Below are 20,597 nucleotides of genomic sequence, written 5' to 3'. Positions count from 1 at the left end.
CGTGATCTACCTTAGTGCTCTGTTGTAGAAGAAATATCTCGTAAACTGACACAATTCAGCACCTAGTTTTCAAATCTGTATCCAAAGTTCTTGAATGATTTTTCTCTGTTATAAATGTAACAACAGTGTTTATCCATTGGATCGGTCACCGTCAACTGAAAATAGTTCAAACTAGAAATACTGTCATGTGCTTTCTGTAGTAGAGTTGAAATGAGGTACTAAATTGATGAAGAGATGTGTTCAGGAGTTAGTGTGTGAAGTACGTAAGGTGATTGTGAATCAGGTGCTTGTGAGCGATCGACTACCTGCACGTGAATGGCACTGAATAAATATAAATGCCGTCAACCTACGTGCAACACATATTCGACGTTGTTGTAACGTCGAACCTGGAGTAAGTGACGTGGATTTAGATCAGATAAACTGGCTCTGAGGAAAGAAAGGCAAGGTCCTTAAAGTGACAGAGCTTTCTTGCACAGTTGCTGAGTAGTAGGTTATAGAAGACAGTATGTCTCCAGAGACAGGCCAATGTTTCTCAACGTGTTGCAGGTGGGGCTTTGTGGGTATTTTCTGGGGTGGGGAGGTGGGATGAGCAAGCTCTCTGCTTCTCTCCCTGGGTTTTTATGTCTGCCATGGTAATGTCCATTTGAGCACCTGGAGGAACGGACTGTCCATTACCTTGCCTGCCTAAAACTTACGACTCCAGCTTTGGCGGCACGTTGTTCAGATAAGTTGAGCAAATTGGTGTGCATCTCCAGAAATGTTGGACACCAAAGACTCTGAATCATTATTTCTATCCAAAATGCCAGGCATGTTATTCAGGCTGAAGTAACACTCTCAAACAAGCGGAAATCTGCAGATGCTGGAAATCCGATCAACACACACAAAATGCTGGAGGAACTCAGCAGGCCAGGCAGCATCTGTGGAAAAGAGTGCAGTCGACGTTTTGTGCTGAAACCCTTCGGCAGGAAGGGTAGCAGTCTGTAACAGTCTTGCTGAAGGGTTTCAGCCCGAAATGTCGACTCTACTGTTTTCCATAGATGCTGCCTGGCCTGCTGAGCTCCTCCAACATTTTGTATGTGTTGAAGTGTCTGTGTGTTCCTGCTGGTGATGTCGGGGTCCCCTTGCAGCTCTTGGTTTTGTACATTTTCACATGATGTAGAATTTCTGGCGGCAGAGAGAGTCCAAGATGCAGTGGAAGAGAAAGCAGTTTTGTCTGTACTGCTAACCGGCTCTGGAACAGCACAGGGCCCTTCTCCCATTGGGAACAATGAGAGGATTGACTGTGCTTGGTAACATGCCATTTGTCGTGCAGCGTCTGCTCACACTGCTGATCTTCCATTGTTTACCCTGAGAGTTGAGGCATATTCTTTTGTTTATTTATAGCAAAGTCCACAAGGCAGGACGGGTGAACTGCACGCCTTTGATTTTGGGGAGAGGGAATCCCTTTCCGGCCTTCTTTCCAAACCGCAGAGCTAATCTCAGTCAAATAATATTGATTTTTGACAAATCTCAGAAGAAATCCGTCACGACACCGACGGTAAGGCAGGCACAGAACTGAGGTGGCATCGGTCAGGTAAAACATGCTCCTCCAACTTAGAACGAGGGTGTGTGTGTGTGTGTGTGTGTGTGTGTGTGTGTGTGTGTGTGTGTGTGTGTGTGTGTGTGTGTGTGTGTGTGTGTGTGTGTGTGTGTGTGTGTGTGTGTGTGTGTGTGTGATGTCAAAGTGGAGTTAAGGTTAGAGAGGGAATTTAAAACAGTTCAAAGGTTCATTTTATTATTAAAGTACACAATTCTGAAATTCTTGTTCTCCAGAGAGCCACAAAACCAAGAAAGAAAAATTGAAAAAAAGAATGGCAGCCCCCAAATCCCTCCTCTCCGCACAAAAATGAACAAAAAAAGGACCAGGCACGTAGACAACACTCCCCCCATCCCTAAATACCCATCCCCACACACACAAAAAAGAGAAAGTTCAGGCAAAAGACGCAGAATATAGAAAATTAAAAGACTGAAAAAGAAGTCTTTCATCCAAGACCATATCCAAAATGGAGTAAACCTGGGTAACATTGTCCAGGCCCAGGAACAGGTCTTTCTCTGGAATAGAGCAGTCTCACCGGGGCAGTCTCTCCTCTGCAGCAGAGCAATCCCACCTGCGATCAAAAGGCAGTCTCTCCTCTCCAATGAAGTAATAATAAGCATGAGATATTCTGCAGATGCTGGAAATCTCGGGGAGCACACACAAAATGCTGGAGGAACTCAGCAGGTCAGGCAGCACCTGTGGAAAGGAATAAAGAGTTGACGTTTTGAACCAAATCCTATGAATCTATTCAAGATACATATTAATCAATTCAATATACATATACTGTAATTGATTGACTTATTTGGTTTTACTTTTTTCTTCTATATTATGTATTGCATTGAACTGTTGCTGCTAAATTAACAGATTTCATGACACGATAATACACCTGATTCTGATTCTGAAACATCTTGGCCTGCAATGTCATTTTTTTTCCCCATTTCCATAGATGCTGCCTGACCTGCTGAGTTCCTCCAGCATTTTGTGTGTGTTAAAACAGTGAATGTCTGCTTGCCCATTCCTTGGAGCTCAATTGCAGCTCGTGTTTCCTTTGAGACCTGTGGATTCTCAGGTCTCCTGCTTCGGTAGCTTCAATTGCTGATTCCCAATGTTGAAGATGAGAACTGAAACAAACAGGACCAAAATTGTCCCATAAATTCAGCTTTGCTGGCTATTTTTATAACCTTCCTGTTACGTTGTAAATGAAACTAACCGTTATTACTTTAACAGTCAGGCGATATTCTGCCATATTTGGCGGGCCTTCCCAGTCTTGACTGACTTGCTGTCACTGGGACAGCTTATCAGGTGCCCAAGACATCTCCTGCCCAAACGACAAGGGAGAGAAACGAAGGCCGTGGTTCACATTCCCAGTCTTCGTTGGAAAGCATGTGGATATGAATATGCGGGAACCATCAGATGTGGAGTGCATCAGTCGTTTGGGTGTTGACATCCATGGCTGCTTGCAAAGGGTGTTAGGGCGTCTGTCGTGATTCATATGGTCCTAGGCTCTCTCAGTGGCCACACATTTTAATTCCACGTCCCATTCCCATTCTGATATGTCTATCCATGGCCTCCTCTACTGTCAAGATGAAGCCACACTCAGGTTGGAGGAACAACACCTTATATACCGTCTGGGTAGCCTCCAACCTTATGGCATGAACATTGACTTCTTTAATTTCCGTTAATACCCCCCCCCCTTCTTACTCCATCCCTTATTCATTCATTTATTCATTCATTCATTCATTTCCCTTTTTTTCTTTTCTCTCATTTTTCTCTCTGTTCCTCTCACAATCACTCCTTGCCTGCTCTCCATCTCCCTCTGGTGCTTCCCTCCCCGTTTCTTTCTCCCTAGGCTTCCTGTCCCATGATCCTTTCCCTTCTCCAGCTGTATATCCCTTTTGCCAATCACCTTTCCAGCTCTCAGCTTCATCCCTCCCCCTCCTGTCGTATCATTTCAGATCTCCCCCTTCCCCTCCCACTTTCAAATCTCTTACTAGTTTCCTCTTTCAGTTAGTCCTGACGAAGGGTCTCTGCCTGAAACGTCGACTGTACCTCTTCCTATAGATGCTGCCTGGCCTGCTGCGTTCCACCAGCACTTTGTGTGTGTTGCCATTCAGGTCCAAGCTGATTGGCTACCTTCAAGGTGATGTCCTCCACTTCGTGTGCAAAAGGGATGGGGGTCTGGTCAGGGGGTTCGAGAGGCAGGTGAGGATTGTGAATCCTAGGCCGTGGATTGGATACCAGTGGATATCCGACTTCAGGGCATTGGTAACCTCGTGGTGGTGCATCTGCTAGTTGCAATCAGTGGCTGGGCTGGGGACGGGAGATGCGTAGGTATGTGAACTGAATTTGAGTGACTCGCGCCTGGGGGAAAGGTGGTGGATGGTGTGGCAAGATCTCCGATGGGAGCCATGAGTTTGTGGTCTGGTCTTATAGAGTTGGGGGGAGCAGCTGAGTGAAGCATTCGAGCTCTCTGCGTCAGCTGGGATCTGCTCAGCGAGTCCCCTCTCGTGCCATTAAAACCTGGTTGGTGCCCGAGGACAGGTATACTTTGCAACCACGTGAGCTAACTTCTGGCTATAAAAGAGCAATGCGTGTGCACACCTGACATGGAAGACAAAAGCAATTAATCCATTTTGCAGTTTGCAACAGGAGGTACTCAGTCATGTATCCAGAATGGCGTGATTTGATCCATAAACCATCGTAATCAGGTTCCTTTCTAGGAATAGCGCTGAAGAAAACAGTGCAGAGCGATCAGATTTCCAGGCTTTGGTAGTCTCACGGGGTGTGTCTGATATCTGGTGTTACACTGTGGGGTGTGTCTGACACCATCTGCCGTAACAATTGGATTGAGTCTAATTACTTGATCTGCTGCTGCAGGAGTTGTGGGTCTTGTCAACTGATAATTTGCTGATCTGAAGGAAAGAGCTTGTGTAGCATACTTGGCAAGTCGAAGGTGTGCAGATGCCAGTGATTTTTCATTTTATAAACTGTGTATGTGGGAAAATCAGGAATTGCTTTACATTTCAAATACAAAAAAAGATTGCTTTCCACCCTCCGGTAATCGGCGGCCCGTTCACAGACACACAATTTATCGTGCAAAGCTCTACCGAGAACTGAGGTCTTGAATCACTGAAGGATGCGGTACAGCTGTGTCAGGGCTTGAATGCTATCAACTTCTACAAAGTGAAACCGAGCAGCATAGGTGAAATCGGGGCTTTGCTGTGAGGTGAGCACACTTTATATCGCTTTGACAATCAGATCATGGATGTACGTTGACAAACTCCCATAGTCCCCGATGACCCTGTGATTTCAGCCTCTGAGGCCAACACGAGAGCATTCTTCAGGAGGAAAGCATCCAGTCCAGACGGTATCTGGCTGAGTACTAAAGATCTGTGCTGATCACTGATATTTTTAACCTCTTGCCTCAGTAGCCTGAGGTGCCCAGCTGCTTCAAGTAGGCTTCATTTATACCGGTGCCCAAGAAGAACATGGTAACCTGCCTCAATGACTATCATCCAGTAGCACTACCGTCCACTGTGATAAGGTCCTTTGAGAGGTTGGTGATGAAATTTATCAACTTCTGTCTGAGAAGCAACCTCCAATTTGCATACCGTCACAACAGGTCAGCAGCAGATGTCATTTCATTGGCTCTTCACTCAACCCTGGAATATCCGGACAATGAAGATGCAAACATCAGCATTAAATATTATCATTCCCCCTCAAAGCTAATCAATAATCTTTAAGTCTTAGGCCTCAATACCTCCTTGTGCAACTGGATCCTCCATTTCCTCACTTGCAGACCCCAGCCAGTTTGGATTGGCAGCAACATCTCCTCCAGGATTTCCTTCAGCACAGGTGTATCGTAACACTGTGTGCTTAAGCCCCCTGCTTTACTTGCCTTATACTTATGACTGTGTGGCTAAGCACAACTCCAGTGCCATATTTAAATTTGCTGAAGACACCATTGTTGTTGACCAAATCAAGGTGGTGATGAATTAGTATTTAGAAGGGAGACTGAAAATCTGGCTGAGTGGTGCCACAACAATAGCCTCTCTTAATATCAGCAGGACCAAGGAGACTTCATTTACTTCAGGAGGTCCATGAGCAAGTCCTCATCGGTAGGATCAGAAGTGGAGAAGGCAGCAACTTTAAATTCCTTGCTGTTTTCATTTTCGAGGATCTGTTCTGGGTCCAGCACACAAATGCCATTATGAAGAAAGCATGGCAGCCGTTCTACTTTCTTGGAAATTTGTGAAGATTCAACATGTCATCTAAAACTTTGACAAACTTCTATAGATGAGTGCTGGAGAGTACAGTATATTGACTATTTTAATCACAGCCTTATATGCAAACACCAATGCTGTTTTATGGAAAAGTAGTGGATACGGCTCAGTCCATCACGGGTAAAGCTCTCTCCAACTCTGAGCACATCCTCATGGGACACTGTCACAGGAAAGCAGCCTCTGTCATCAAAGACCCCCACCATCCAGGTCAGGCTCTCTTCTTGCTGCTGCCATCAGAAAGAAGGTACAGGAGCCTCAGCACTCACACCACCAGGTTCAGGAACAGTTATTACCCCTCACCTATCAGGCTCTTAAACCAGAAGGGATAACTTCACTCGCCACACCACTGAACTTTTCCCACAACTTGACTCGTTTTTAAGGATTTTTCATCTCATCTTCTCGATTTGTCACGCTTGCTTATTTATCTAGCAATCTATCTATTTCTGTTATTATTTATTTTTATCTGTTTCTTTTTGTATTTACACAGTTTGGTTGTTTTTGCACATTAGTTGTTTTTCATCCTGTTAGGTGTGATCTTGTGCTTCTTGCATTTGCTATGATTATAAGCAAGAAAATCAGTCTCCGTGTGGTATGTGGTGACGTATATGTATTTGGATAATAGACTTACTTTGAACTTTGAAATCAACCAAAATCTTTGTGCTTTTATTTATCTTTGTGTCTTCAGTTATAACAATGAAATGACTAGCATTTCTTTGCATAAAACTTGGGAGTATGATATTTAAAGCGGAAGGCTACTCTTTAATTGTAGCCAACAAATGGCGATGATTCGGGGAAGCCTGGAATTCCCAAGGCTTGCTGCTTTCCTTTTCATAGTCCGTATTTTGGGATATTTTGTGTCAGGTATATGAAGAAGACCTGGCTTTAGGAAAAACACAAATTGACTTAAAATAATGAGGAGCCAAAATAACAGTAACAAGAATACACTAAAAAAAGTTTTACTCAATTTCAGAGTTCTCAACGCTATTTGGAAGATCTTAATTCCTTTGTTGTTAATCTTTCCCTTTAACTAAAATAATTAAGAGCTTGTCTAACCTGAGTATCCGTAGCCAGATCAAGCACATTTTCAATTTAACGAAAAAGCATTTTGCATTAAAATAGCGAAATAGTAAAAACCATTGACCTTTACTAGTACATGGCAGTATCGTCACTCACAGCTGTACACAATGAAATGCCAATGATGTTTACCATTTTACTGTTCAGCATTAAGGTCTCTTTCATTATAGTGTAGTCATTACTTTCTTACGGTACATACAGTGTACAGCATTACTAGGCACAGTTCACAGGTCGTGCAGACTTGCAAAAGCTTTGAGTCTTGGTCTCAAATATCTTTGTTGTAAATTATTCTATTATACTTCTAGTTTAGTGGTAATAAATTGCAGAATTTTTTAAATCGCACAATTTAAAATATGGCCTTGTAGCAGTGACAAAGGATTCTCAAGTACTGTTCTAGGCTCCATTTTCATCAAAAATCAGGCATAATTCCTAATGGGGAATGATAAAAACAAAGTGGTGGCAATTATTTTTTGTAGATTCAAAGCTTTTGTGCTGTTTTACAGTGGCTGCATGTTGTAATGAATGGGCACGGTGGTTTAAGAACTGAACATGGTTCTTTGATAATATTGGCAGGTTTTCCATTATAGTTCCTTTAGGAAATAATGTTGAGTTGATTAATATCACATCATTGACATTTGGTTAAATAATCAAATTACATTTTATGCAATGAATTTTGTGCTCGCTACATATATTTTATTATGACTAAATAGGTTTTTGATTTAATAGCAGTTGACCATCTGCAATGCAATTACATTTCCATCTATACATTTACTGCAAAATGAAAACAGTAAATGGACTTTTACAGACAGTGAACGTATCAGGCAAACAAAATCTATAGATAAACATTTGCATAGTTTCTTTTATTTCTGAATGTACTGCTCCAGAGAAAGTACCGTAGAATTAAGTGTCTACTTTCAGTAAGTAGACTATAATTGTATTTGGCACCAAAACACACAACCTGGGGGGGAGCAACATTTCCCGGCGTCTATAAATGTCATGTTCACATGGATTAAGGTTGTAAATATCTAAACTTCGGTAATTATCGGAGTCAGATTTTGGAATGTCCTTGGGAGAATTATATTTTAAAAAACTTTGCTTAGCAAAAGGTTGGCGGCAGAATATATGTTGACATTTACGGGATGGGCAACGCAAATGACACCTTTCACTGTATGTTCTGCTGTACACATGATAAATAAATTTCAACCTCGAATTTTGAGCTGATGTTTTACGCAGTCTCCTTATTAGCCTGAAATAACTACTCTGGTTTCTCTTCAGGTTGTATAAATACCGTTGTACCACTGTAGTGGATATGTTGGAAAGCATTAATAAATGACCACTGTACTCCTGTTTCCTCGAGAAACTGGGCTAACGATATGACTGCAGGGGGCAGCGCCTTCTTGACTGATCACCTGCATCTAATTTCAGTAGTTCCAATCGACTTAAGCGATTGGAAATGTTGGGTATGGGCTGAATTGAGGTGGTGGGGCACCAGCCCGAGAGCTTATCGAAGCGACAGGCTCCGGGAGGGTCTGGACGATTTAAGCGTTGGGTTATTTTGAAAAAGATAGGGTGTCAGGGGCAGAGGCGAGGCACAGGCCAGTTCAAATCGTTGCTCCGCGTTACTCATCTCTGCACCGAACTGTGGCCGTGGCCTGCAACTATCAATCACAGTGTGAACTCACTGTAGTGAGCTTTAGTTCCAATGCTATTTGCTTACTTTTATTGTTTGCACAGTTTTATTTTTCTCTCTCTGCATGCTGAGTGTTTGACGTCTTCTTTTGTTTTAGTGCGTTCCATTGCGTTTCTTTGTTTTGTAGCTGACTAAGAAGACAAATGTCAAGCTTTTATAAAGTATACATACTTCGATAATGAACGCATTTTGACTTTGACTAGTTCTTAGCAGCTAGGTAGGAATTTCCCATTTAATAGCCCACTGGGGCACCCTTTCTCTTTTTTCGTACTTTCTCTAAAGAACTTCAGAGAAAGCAGCTCAGATGCAGGGCTGTAATAGCTGATGTAACTAATTAAATCATCAGCTCAAGCATCCGACATCAAAACATCCAACGCTAAGCCATCTGATGTGGACTCTGCCAATCAGTCTGCAAGGCAAGCTGCTGTTCATAGGAGCTGAAGCCCGAGAGGCAGACCAAAATGATGGCGAGACACGGGAGATCCAGATAGTAGGAATACTGAAGCAATTAAAAGGATTAATGCTTCCATGGACGTGGATGGCTGGTGACAGCTATAAGCAATGTAACCTTCAGCTCCGAGGGACTTTGAAACAAATGAGAGGCAATGAAGGTCATGAACTTGGGACGTACAAAAACAGGTTGGGCAAAGGAATATTGCTGCGCAAAGCCAGTGGCTCAAGAACAAAGAAACGGGTTGGAATAGTGGGATAGACAAAGGGTAACTGAGTTCTCACACTTGGAAACATGGATAAAGGCACAAAGAGAAGACATTGAAGCAGCCACAGAGTACAGTGCAGTGAAAAATTCCCAATGGGAGGGTAATTAAGAGTAGTCAGAAATTAATTATTTACTGAATATTACAATAGATTTGTCACTTTTAATTTGCTCTGAACAGAAATATGGATGGTAGGTAACGGTGGACTGACGGAACAGTGTCTTACTTACCCCCCCCCCCCCCCCAATGGTTCCACTGGGTCCGGTCCAGTACCAAGCGTACGCAGGTCGAAGAGTCCGCAGCCAGCTGGTATGGTGGTGGGGTGGGCAGGGGAAGGAGGTGGGTTTGTTAAGGCTAACCCCAGTGCCACCAACAAGAAGTTAGTAGTGGTTGCTGGAAGCTGACGAATCACTGTGCATCCTGCTCTTCGACGAAAGTTTGCCAAGCAGAGGAGTGAGTGCCAAGGCTTTCACAGTGGGATAGCCCAGTCACCGCTCTCTGCCCAAGTTCACACCGAGAGTCGTCGTGCAGAGTGACAGCACTGGAACCTGGTCTAGCAAAGGGGAGGACGTAGTTTCAAAACACGGCAAGCTCGCAGCGGCCTTGCTAATGATAAGCGCGGTGCTACATTTAGTCCTGAAAGAGATAATGTGACTGCTGTTGTCAAGTATGAGGAAATATCAGAACTGCCAGCAGCAGGAAACCTCAGGGTGTCATTTTACACTTTGTTGTGACAGTGTTAGGGACAAGTGTCAAATTGAACTGCAAACTCAGAATGGCATGGAAACCAATTCAGCTCTATTCCAAGATGTTCGGCTGCGTTCCGTTCAGGTTTGGCTTCTTTAAGTTCCCTTTTGAACTTGCAGGGATTCTTTATAAATCAAGTTCAAGTTCAAATTCCAGTCTATTGCCATCTAACTGTACATAAATGCAACCAAACGAAACAGCGTTCCTCTGGACCTTGTTGCACCCACAAAACATAAATCACATGCAGCACATAAAACAAAATAATACCACAAAGATGTTAATAAAATATAATTCAAAATGCATGTAGCGCGCAGCACTGGAAAACAGCTTGTTGTCCTAGTGACAAGACCTCTGTGGTGTCGGGGTATTCATTAGTTTCAGCCTGAGGGAAGAAGCTCTTACTGAGAATGTCAGTCCTAGTCCTGGTGCTCCTGTACCTCCTTCCTGATGGTAGTGAGTCAAAGAGATTGTGGGAAGGATGGTAGAGATCCCCAAAAATGCTTTGGGCCCTTCGAATACATCGCTCCCGGTAAATGACGCAAATAGGGGCAGGGGAGTGAGACCCCAGTGATCCTCTCGGCAGTTTTTACTATCATCTGGTGGATTTTGCAGTCCGATGCCGTGCAGCTTCTGGGCTACACAATGAAGCAGCCGGACAGGACACCTTTGATGGTGCCCAGTGTTAGAGTTGTGGGGGTGGGGGGGGGTGGGTAGCCTTGTATGCCTCTATCTCCTCAGAAAGTGCAGACGCTGCTCTTCCATCTTGACTAATCAGGAGGTGTTGGGTGCAGGTTAAGTTGTCCGTTATGTGCACACTGAGGAACTTCGTGCTCTTGACTGTCTCCACAGTAGGGCCGTGTGGTCAACCCGGTCTGAAGTCCATAAACATCTCTTTTGTCTTGTCCATATTGAGACTCAGGTTGTTGTGCTCACACAAATTGACAAGGCTCTCCTACCTCCTCCCGGTATGCTAACATACCACGTTGTTGGTGATGAGTCCACCCACGGTTGGTATCATCAGCGAACTTGATGATGGGGTTTGAGCTGGATCTGGCAGTGCAGTCGTGAGTCAGCAGTGTGAACAGCAGCAAGGCCGAGCACACCCCCCCCCGGGGAGGGCACTGGTACTCAGTGTGATGAATCTTGAAGTGTTGCTGCCATCTTGGACTGACTCCCATGAGTGGGACCATCTTTACCAGAGCTAGAAAAGAAAATGAGGAGAGGAAAGAGCTGTTAAGTCCTGAAGCCTATTCTGGGTATAATACAGCAGGGGCTGAGAGAAATAATTGAATGGTGGAGTAGATTCAATGTGCCAAATGGCCTAATTCTGCCCCTATGTCTTATGGTTTTATAGTTCCTGCCATCTAGAGAGATCTGTGAATATTGTATTCCATGTACTATTTCTTTCCTGAGTTAGTACTTTTCACTAATAAAATAGCTATCTGTTTCAGGTTTAACATGAATGATTAATGCAGTATCAAGTATTGATTTGAGAAGAGATTTCCAGATTTCTACAATTACTTGACTTTTGAACCAGAGGGGATAACTTCACTCAACTTCACTTGCCCCACCACTAAACTGTTCCCACAGCCTATGGACCCACTTTCAAGGACTTTTCATCTCATGTTCTTGATATTTACTGCTTATTTATTTATTACTAATTATGTATGTATGTATGTAGTTTTCTTTCTTTCTTTTGTATTTGTGCAGCTTGTTGCCTTTTGTACATTGGTTATTCTAATGCCCTCTTGGGTGTGGTGTCTCATTGATTCTTTAATGGTTCTTAGATTTACTGAGCATGCTCACAAGAAAATGAATCTCAGGCTTGTATATGTTGACATATCTGGACTTTGATAATAAATTTACTTTGAACTGTTTCGTAACCGCATTCTTTATTGTTAAGTGTAAGTTTATGACACCAAGTCCAACCAGAGAAATGGTGGTCACATAGACGTATCTCCCTTGGCCCTCTTGAGCATTGGGCACAGTCGTGGTTTAAGAGAGCCAATCCCCACTAAATATCAAATATTTAATTTAAATCACCCCCAGTCCTTCTAAGTTCCAGGGAGTACAATCTTCCTCTCTATTTAGTTTAACCCTTGAAATCTGTATATCACTAGGTTTTAAACTCCTTTCCAAGACCAACGTATTCTTCTTAAAATATGATGCCCAGAATTGCACACAACAGTCCAGCTGGAGGCTAACTGGACTTTCAGCTGCAGTGCACACATACACAGGTACATGCACCTTTTGGCTTATTGATTATTAGCTGACTCATTTTGTGATATTTTATTGATCTGTATACATAATCCCACATCTGCTTGGAGCACCACTGTTGCTTACTTTTCTCAGCATAGGAAGTCCAGCAACTCACTCAGGCTTCTTCAGTAGCAACGTACAAACCCACTGAACGTATCTCACTGGAGAACAAGTGCAGCACAGAGAAAGGAACGCCACCGCATGCAAGTTCCCTTCCAAGTTGCATACCAGCAGCCTGTCTTAGAAATGCTTCGTTGTGCTTTTATCTAGGCTGGGTATAAATCCTGGAAATCTTTACCCGAATACTGGAAGAATGCCTTAATTACTGGCACAGGAAGGCAGCTCACCACTACCATCTTATGGGCAATAAACAGATGGGCAATAAAAGAAGTCTGTGCCAGCAGTGGAAACGTCCTGTAAATAGAGAAAGAGTACCTGTCCTATCTTCTTTACATTCACAGTGGGTGACCTCACATTTGCCGACATTAAAATGCATCTTTCACAGTTCTGTTGTGTTCTTAACTGATAAATAGCTCTGTGTAACTTAACCCATTTTATTGGAGCCCATGTTCAAGACATTGAGATGCTAGGATACAGGGACTTCTATACCATCGTGAGAACGGTACAGAGCAAAGCTTGGAAGGATCTTAATTACTTCATTAATGAGCCTGATAGTTTCACTATTCACAAGGGTTGCAGGGTGGAGATACGTCTCTACCAAAGGAGGTGTAAGGCACTCCTTCCCTCTGCTAGCCTGCAGGTCACCCTGGGGCAAGGTGTAGCACCTGCTTAGCAACCCCCCCCCCCCCAATCAGGGTCATGTGAAGCCTTGGGAGCAGATGGTAGATGGTCAGATGAGCAGATGGTGCACATCACAAGTCCTGGTTATAGGCGACCACTGACGCCAGGTGGACAATCTCTGAAGAGTATTTGATAATGGCTGGGGTCACCCGTCTTGTAAAGGCACTGCCCAGAAGAAAGCAATGTAGAAAAGCTTCGCAAGAAAAGTCATGGTCATGTGACTGTGAGTGCCAACTTCATACAACACGGGACATGATTATAATGATGAGTTTCACTGTTTAGTGGGAAGCTTTGTGTCATCTGCTTGTGAAGAAAACCTCCCCTGGCATTTCTTGCTGATCAGCTGTGGAATGAGTGGATTGTAAGGGTAGTTCGTCACCCAGTGACCCAATATGCTTGGATCAGGTGGGCTACAATATGCATAACGTTCTTGAGCGCATGATGTCAAGCACATTTGCATCTGCAGTAGTTTGCTCACCCCGGGTTGCCCCATCGTGAAGGTTTGCAGAAAGGTTCAGGAAAGGTTTGCCAGGATGCTGCCTGGGATAGAGTGCACACACTATAAGGACCGGTCAGACAAACTAGGCTTGCTTTTTCCTAGAGTGGCGGAGACCTGATAAATTATGAGGGGCATCGATAGACAGCTGCTATCTTTCACCCCAGGGCCAAAATGTCTCATTTTTGAGGACGTGCATTTAAGGGCAGAAGGAGGAAGTTAAATTGGGTTGTGCAGGGCAAGATTTTTTACAAAGAGGTGGGTACCTGGCATGTGTTGTCAAGGCTGGTGGTGGGGACAAATATAATGGGGGCAGTTAAGAGGGTTTTGGATTAGGCACATGAATATGGAGAGATGTAGACCATGTGCAGGCAGAAGGGATTAGTTTAATTAGGTGTCATTAGCTTAATTAGTTTGACATAACATTGTGGGCTGAATGGCCTATTCCTGTGGTGTATCGTTCTGTGTTCTAACACCACAATTATTATTGCACCTTATTAAATCTGTGGCAAGGAATTCTATTTAGAGTATAGCTTTAACACTGAGGTAATATGTTAACACCTTCATCCAGCTGCCAGGTAAAGGCAGAGGGATCAGATAATGGCAGAGCGAATCTGCTGGGATAGATGCAGTTTCCTCCCGTTCTGAATGTGGCAGTATTAGCTGTTCACCAATCTGTCTTTATATGTAGACTTAGACTGTGAATGTTGGCTGGTTATTCAACTGTGGGGAGGACTGCGGGCAATTGATGGAAAGTAGGAATCTGAATCCTTGCAGCACTGAGGCGTCACACGAAATGTTGGTGGAATTAACTCAGAACTATTGACCAACCAACTCAGTCATGGTGGGGGGGGGATGTTTTATAAACAGGTACCAGGTGTAGAATTAGAAGTTCAGACTGTGCCAAATGCAAATCTGGTCTAACTAATCTGATGGAGTCTTTTTCCTGAACACAAGAGATTCATGTCGATGCTAGAAACACACGCAAAATGCTGGAGGAACTTTGCAGGTCAGGCAACATCCATAAACAGTCAATGTTTCTACCAAGGGCCTTGAAGGGTCTCCAGCATTTCGTATGTGTTACTGATGGAATAGCAGAGTGTTGATGAGGGAAGTGTGGTCCATGTGGTATATTTTGACTTGCAAAAGGCATTTGATGAAGTGCTTTTCCTCCTAGATTGAAAATAGTGGAATAAATGAACAAAAAAAACAGAACATCGGAAGAACTCAGTGGGTCAAGCAGCCTCTGCGAAGGCTAAAGGCATAAGTAGACATTTCAGGTTGAGATTCTGCATGAGGACCAAGAAGGCCAAGGAAAAGTTGCCAGAACACAGTAGGAGTGTGGGAGGGTGGTGGTGTGGTGGGTGGGTTAGAGGCTCTTGGGGTGATAGGTTGAATCAGAATCAGGTTTATTATCACTGGCATGTGACGTGAAATTTGTTAACTTAGCAGCAGCAATTCAATGCAATACATAATATAGAAGAGGAAAAAATAATAAATAAAAACAATAATAATAATAAATAAGTAAATCAGTCACAGTATACGTATATTGAATAGATTAAAAATGTGGAAAGAACAGACATTCTGAATATGTAAAAAAATTGAGGTAGTGTACAAGAGTTCAATGTCCATTTAGGAATCGGATGGTGGATGGGAAGAAGCTGTTCCTGAATCGCTGAGTGTGTGTCTTCAGGCTTCTGTACCTCCTACCTGATGGTAACAGTGAGAAAAAGGCATGATGGGCATATGGAGCCCAGAGGGAGTTGAGGATTGGTGGGACAGAGTATAGAAGGTGATAAGTTGAATAAGATGGCAAGGAGATGATGAGCAGATTCAGACTCATTTTTATATCCCATGTTCATCAAAGCATACATTGAAAGATGTTGCTTGTGTTAACAAGCAGCACAGCCTGAGGGTATGCTGGAGGCATCCCCTAAGTATTGCCACACATCCCAGCATGCAACAGAGCATTGCCTAGACGGAATTAGGTGAAGTTCGGAAAGGTGAACAATGGGAGAAGTAAATCAGAGGGACAGGTGAGTGCATGTGAGAGGAGAGCACCAAATTACCTCAACTTCAGTAATTCCTTGTTCATACCTTTGGGCTGTGAACGACCCAAGGTGAATATGAGATTTGGACTAATTGGGGCTCTGCCAACATGGATAGAAAATTAACCAAGTAACAGGAAATGGAGTGAAAGGTTGCTTCTCTGACCAGAGGGAGATAGGCATTGGCGTTCCCTAGGGGTCAGTAGTAAGGCCACGGCTTTTCTTCATTAATGTTGATGTATTAGACTTGGGTGAACAATCTCCAACTTGTCAGATGATACAGAACTTGAAGGCCTAGAGAAAGGACTGTGAGGGGGATGTTTTGCAGAGTGGTAGGTGCAGTGGAAGAATGGGGCAGATAAAGCTGGATAGTGGGACAGGCTGGATGGCTTGAATAGCCTCCTTCCATGCTGTGACCATTCTCTGTCTTCAGCGTTTAAATCAGTGCCAAGGCCGTTTGTCCGTAGTTATGTTCCATCATTTGAGAGACCTACAGTGATGTCACACATCCCTCCCCATGGCCTGGCTCCATGTCACCATTTTATTTCTGTGGCTTGCTCTCACCCAGACGGAGAACGGAGCGTGCCACCACAGTGCCAGTAGACAGGAAAGCACCAGTGCACAGTTCTTCAGCATTTGCGTTCTTCCGAGAGCCCTCATGGGTTTAAGGACTGGCGGAATTGAATTCCTTCATTCCTCGTACCCGCTGACCCTCTTTTTCATTTATAATCATTTGAAGTTTTGCAGTGAAATGATAATTGCTTAAATTTTTTCCATAAAAGCATTTGGCGTGTTAGCGCCTACTCAGCCTCTTTGCATAGAGAAGATACTGTCTGACAAATGCTAGATACAAAGAGGTTCTGCTGGGGCCCAAAGGCAAGCTTCCCACGAACATTCTTAAAATACTGCATGGTTGTAAAAACTGGCTGATGCATTTTAGAGTACAAGTTTAGCCTGAGGCCACTTGAAGAATGGACGTCTGAATCTGGCAAAACACATTCTTCCCCTGTGTATCCATGCTGAAATGATGCCAGCAAAAGTAGGACATATGATACCAGCTACACTTCATTTTGTCCTTTAACCATGTAGTGTCTGCTGCCTTAGTGCCTTGCGATACGACCTCAGAATCAGAATAAGATTTATTATCCACATATTCTGTGAAATTTTTTTGTGGCAGCAGTGTAGTGCAAGATATTAAAAATTACTATAAGTTATGTTAAAAATAAAATAAATAGTGCAAAAGAGGAACAGTGAGGTAGTGTTCATGGTTTCAGAAATCTGCTGGCAAAGGGAAACACTTACCTTAAAATAATTTCTTAAAGAAGATTTATTTTCATTTTTTATCCTTTCCTATTTGTCGTTTCCCATTGTAAAAATGCATTGAAGAGTTTGATTCTATCAGGTGGCTGATTACAGTGTGATAATTACCAAAACTATGTTGCAACCAATAAGTTAGCCTTGTGATATCATAAATATGATAACTGTGTTGTCTCACATGCAACATTGGTATGCATTACCAGTTGACCTGCTTTCACCAGAGTTGGTTTGAAAGAAACTAGTCAGGAACTAGAAAAATCATTGATTCATTGGCAGCGCTCTGATCTCTGTCATAGAATTCTGTGTCCAAGTCCCATTCTAGCACATATTCTCAGCTGACATTTAGTGCTGAAAGAACTCTGTGTGTCCAAAAGGCAACTTTTAGATTAGAGGTGACGCTGAATAAAATGTTCCCAATAGAATGGAAGAGCAGGAGACTTTTCCTGGTGTTGCTTAAATCAACATAATCAACAGAATTGCCTTCTGTCTCATAGCTGTTGAGGGACTGAAATATAAAAGATCTGGTCATCTCCATAAATAAAGGTTGGCATGGTAGCATAGTGGTCAGTTAGCAGAATGCTTTATAGTACCGATGACCCAGGTTCAATTACCGCCGCTGTCTGTAAGGAGTTTGTACGTTCTCCCTGTAACCACGTGGGTTTCCTTCAGATACTCTGGTTTCCTCCCACAGTCTGAAGACATACTGGTTGGTAGGTTAATTGGTCATTGCAAAATGCCTGGTGATTAGGCTAGGGTTACATTGGAGGGGTTTTGCTGGGCAGCGTGGCTCAAAGGGCTGGAAGGGCCTCTGTAAAGTGGTTTGGAAGTTTGTTGGCAGCTATTCTTCGAACATCTGAGTCTCTTCATCTCAACGTGCCTTGGTTATCTGAAGCACCTTGAGCAGTGGAACACCCTTGAATACATTACCATCGTCAGTATTGAACCTACACACGTCCCGTGGTGAGGGTGCATATTGACAACAATGCGTTGGGGCTGGATAACCCCAGACAACTATTTTCCCATGTCTGTGAGTTCCATTGTCAATTAGTCAATGGAACCAGTTCAGAGGTTTATCACGTGCAGGTGCAGCAGTCCTGTTCTTTATTCTGTCTTCTTTTGTTCTCACACATCTACCATCTGCAGTTTTCCCAATCATCATTTCTGAGGTGTGGAAGGCATGTGCAGTTCCTAGCAGACCTGACAGGGCGGTTGCAGGAGTGACGTATCCTCGGCTTGCATGCCATGAACCAAGTCTGATAACAAAGACTGAGACTGAGGGGAGTGAATCTTTGGAACTTGCTACCCAAGAAAGCTGAGAAACTCAATTATGGGATAAATTAAAGATACAGTAGACACCATAATTTGAATTGAAGTATTTGGAGTTTATAAAGGAAAGTGATGCTGAGGTAAAAGATCTTTTATTCTGGCGGAATAGGCGGCAGGAAGCTGAATATTGCTGCTGCTGCTTTGTAAATACTGCATGGTTATACATTTGGCTTTCAAGAGAGATATTTAAATATATTATTTAACCAACAATCCCATTGTTTGCAGTGCACATATCCAAAAAATCTCCTTTGATAATTACATGAGTGTATCTGGGATCAGTAGAGAAGCCGAACACAGCCCTAGTCCACCAGCCTCTAAGAAACAGTTAACTAAACTCCGGGGGTGGGGGGGGGGGTCTTGTGATAAAGGAAAGAGGAGTGTAAGTCAAATCCCTTCCAGTTTTTAAGTATGCAATTTCCATTTAGCTATGTTGGCAAATATTTCAAAGGCCTGAAATATCCAGGTTTGAGATGTCTCTATTCAGAGTCTTGAGGCTGGCTTGAGGGTCTGTGTCAAACATGGTCTAAAGTCGGGGTTCCCAACCTTTTTTTATGTCATGGACCAATACCATTAAGCAAGCTGTCTCTGGACCCCAAGTTGGGCACCCCTGGTCGAGAGGAAACACCTGGGCAGTACTGTTGCCCAGATTGGATGTGTCTGTAGCCAGGGAGGGCCATGAACTCTTGCCCTTCAAATAGAGTCTGCTTATGTTGATTAACTCACAGAGTGCTGCCTTTTACCCTCGATTCTATCCTAGCTCATGCATTATTTCAAAGTTTTTTTTTCCCTCTGAGGCCCAAGACCAAGAAAAAGAGGGAGGTTGGTGTGAAGGAATGAAATTTGTTGCTACCAGATCACAAGCTCTCACGTCATTCAGACTGGACCCAAACACGTGCAAAGCAAAGCTCCTTTCTGCCTGCCCCATGTTCAATCTGACCCCAACCACAATGTATGACCTTTGACCCATTTTTGGTTGCTCTGAATGAGAATGCAAATCTGTGCCCAGACGTGGATGGTTTTCTACTGTCGACCATATTCAGTGTCCAGTTCACTTAATTCAACTGTCAGTGCAGAGAATTGGTTTCCATCCCAGAAGTTTGGACTCAGATCAAATAATGAAGCAGCTTTATATCTGTGGCATACAGAATGGTGATTATATAACTGAATGAAGTGGTAATGAATTATATGTGTTAGCAATCCATCTGGCTTTAGAGATGAACAGTGTATGTTAGAAATACACAGATCAAGCAGCATCTATGGTGAGAAACACTAAGTTAATGTTTCAAGGGAATGGTATTAAATCAGACTTTCATAAGAAAGGTCATTAATCTGAACGGTTTCTCTGCAGATGCTACTTGACCAGCTGAATATTTCCAATCTTTTAGAACATAGAACATAGAAAATCTACAGGCCCTTCGGACCTAATCTAGAAGCTGACTAGAATTTCCCCATTGCATCACTCTCTATTTTCCTAAGCTCCATATACCTATCTAACAGTCTCTTTTAAAAAACCCTTTCCGTTGTCCCTCATTTTATTTTGGTTTTCCAGCTTCTACAGTTTTCAGCTTTTGTGTCGCACCTTGGCTGGCTTGTGCTGGATCCCTCGAGCCAGCCTCATGATGTTTCTGTGTGACCAACTCACTGGGAAAGCAGCAGCATAAAGGTTGCTAGTGATAGAGGGTTTGTAGGGAAAGAGAGTGTATGGTGAGCAGGGGAACTAACCCTATTGCTGTTTCTCTTTTCTTTGGACGCGTCAGGCAACGCACTGATGGGTAACTCATCAGCCACATTCATGGGAAGCTTCCTAGCCAGCAGTTTGGGATCAGCATCTGCTCATCCTGCGGGACCCACGTCTTCCCCCTCAGAGCCCGCCTTTCGAAGTCCCCACACAGCGACGTCACAGATCTGGTTTTCCCACTCCCACGAAGGTAAGAAGCATGGTTGTAAAGCATCCTGAGAGGCACGGCAAATCTCACTGCAGAATCTAAGTCTCCAGAAAGCTTCCCACTTTTAGCTGGAGCACCGCACAGTGCGTCACTGTGTGAACGTCTGGGCGGTAAGACAGCTGGTGGCCCTGTGCCTAATAATATTACTCCCCATGGGATTCCCCACACACACACATTCACAACAGAGGCTAGAAACAGAGCACTTGAAAGATTTATTCTTAGCATGTCTGTAATGTGGACTCCTTTGAATCCTGGCTTGTTTACACACACCCTTCCTCACAGAATCTTCATGATGTCATGTCATTGCTGTTGTGTACA

The 20,597-nt window shown here is 43.4% G+C and overlaps 1 protein-coding gene across 2 annotated transcripts in view; it reads left to right on the top strand.

The window, feature by feature from the left end:
• bahcc1b (BAH domain and coiled-coil containing 1b) overlaps window positions 1-20,597 on the top strand; it is a 286,926-nt gene that overhangs the window by 60,890 nt on the left and 205,439 nt on the right. For both annotated transcript variants that reach the window (XM_059948538.1, XM_059948537.1), the window contains exon 3: window positions 20,091-20,261. In XM_059948538.1, coding sequence (XP_059804521.1) covers window positions 20,091-20,261 — 171 coding nt within the window. The remainder of the gene's footprint in view (window positions 1-20,090; window positions 20,262-20,597) is intronic.

The sequence above is a fragment of the Hypanus sabinus genome, chromosome 23, assembly GCF_030144855.1.
Source record: "Hypanus sabinus isolate sHypSab1 chromosome 23, sHypSab1.hap1, whole genome shotgun sequence".
NCBI classification, from domain to species: domain Eukaryota; kingdom Metazoa; phylum Chordata; class Chondrichthyes; order Myliobatiformes; family Dasyatidae; genus Hypanus; species Hypanus sabinus.
This window is presented reverse-complemented; position numbering and strand designations above follow the sequence as displayed.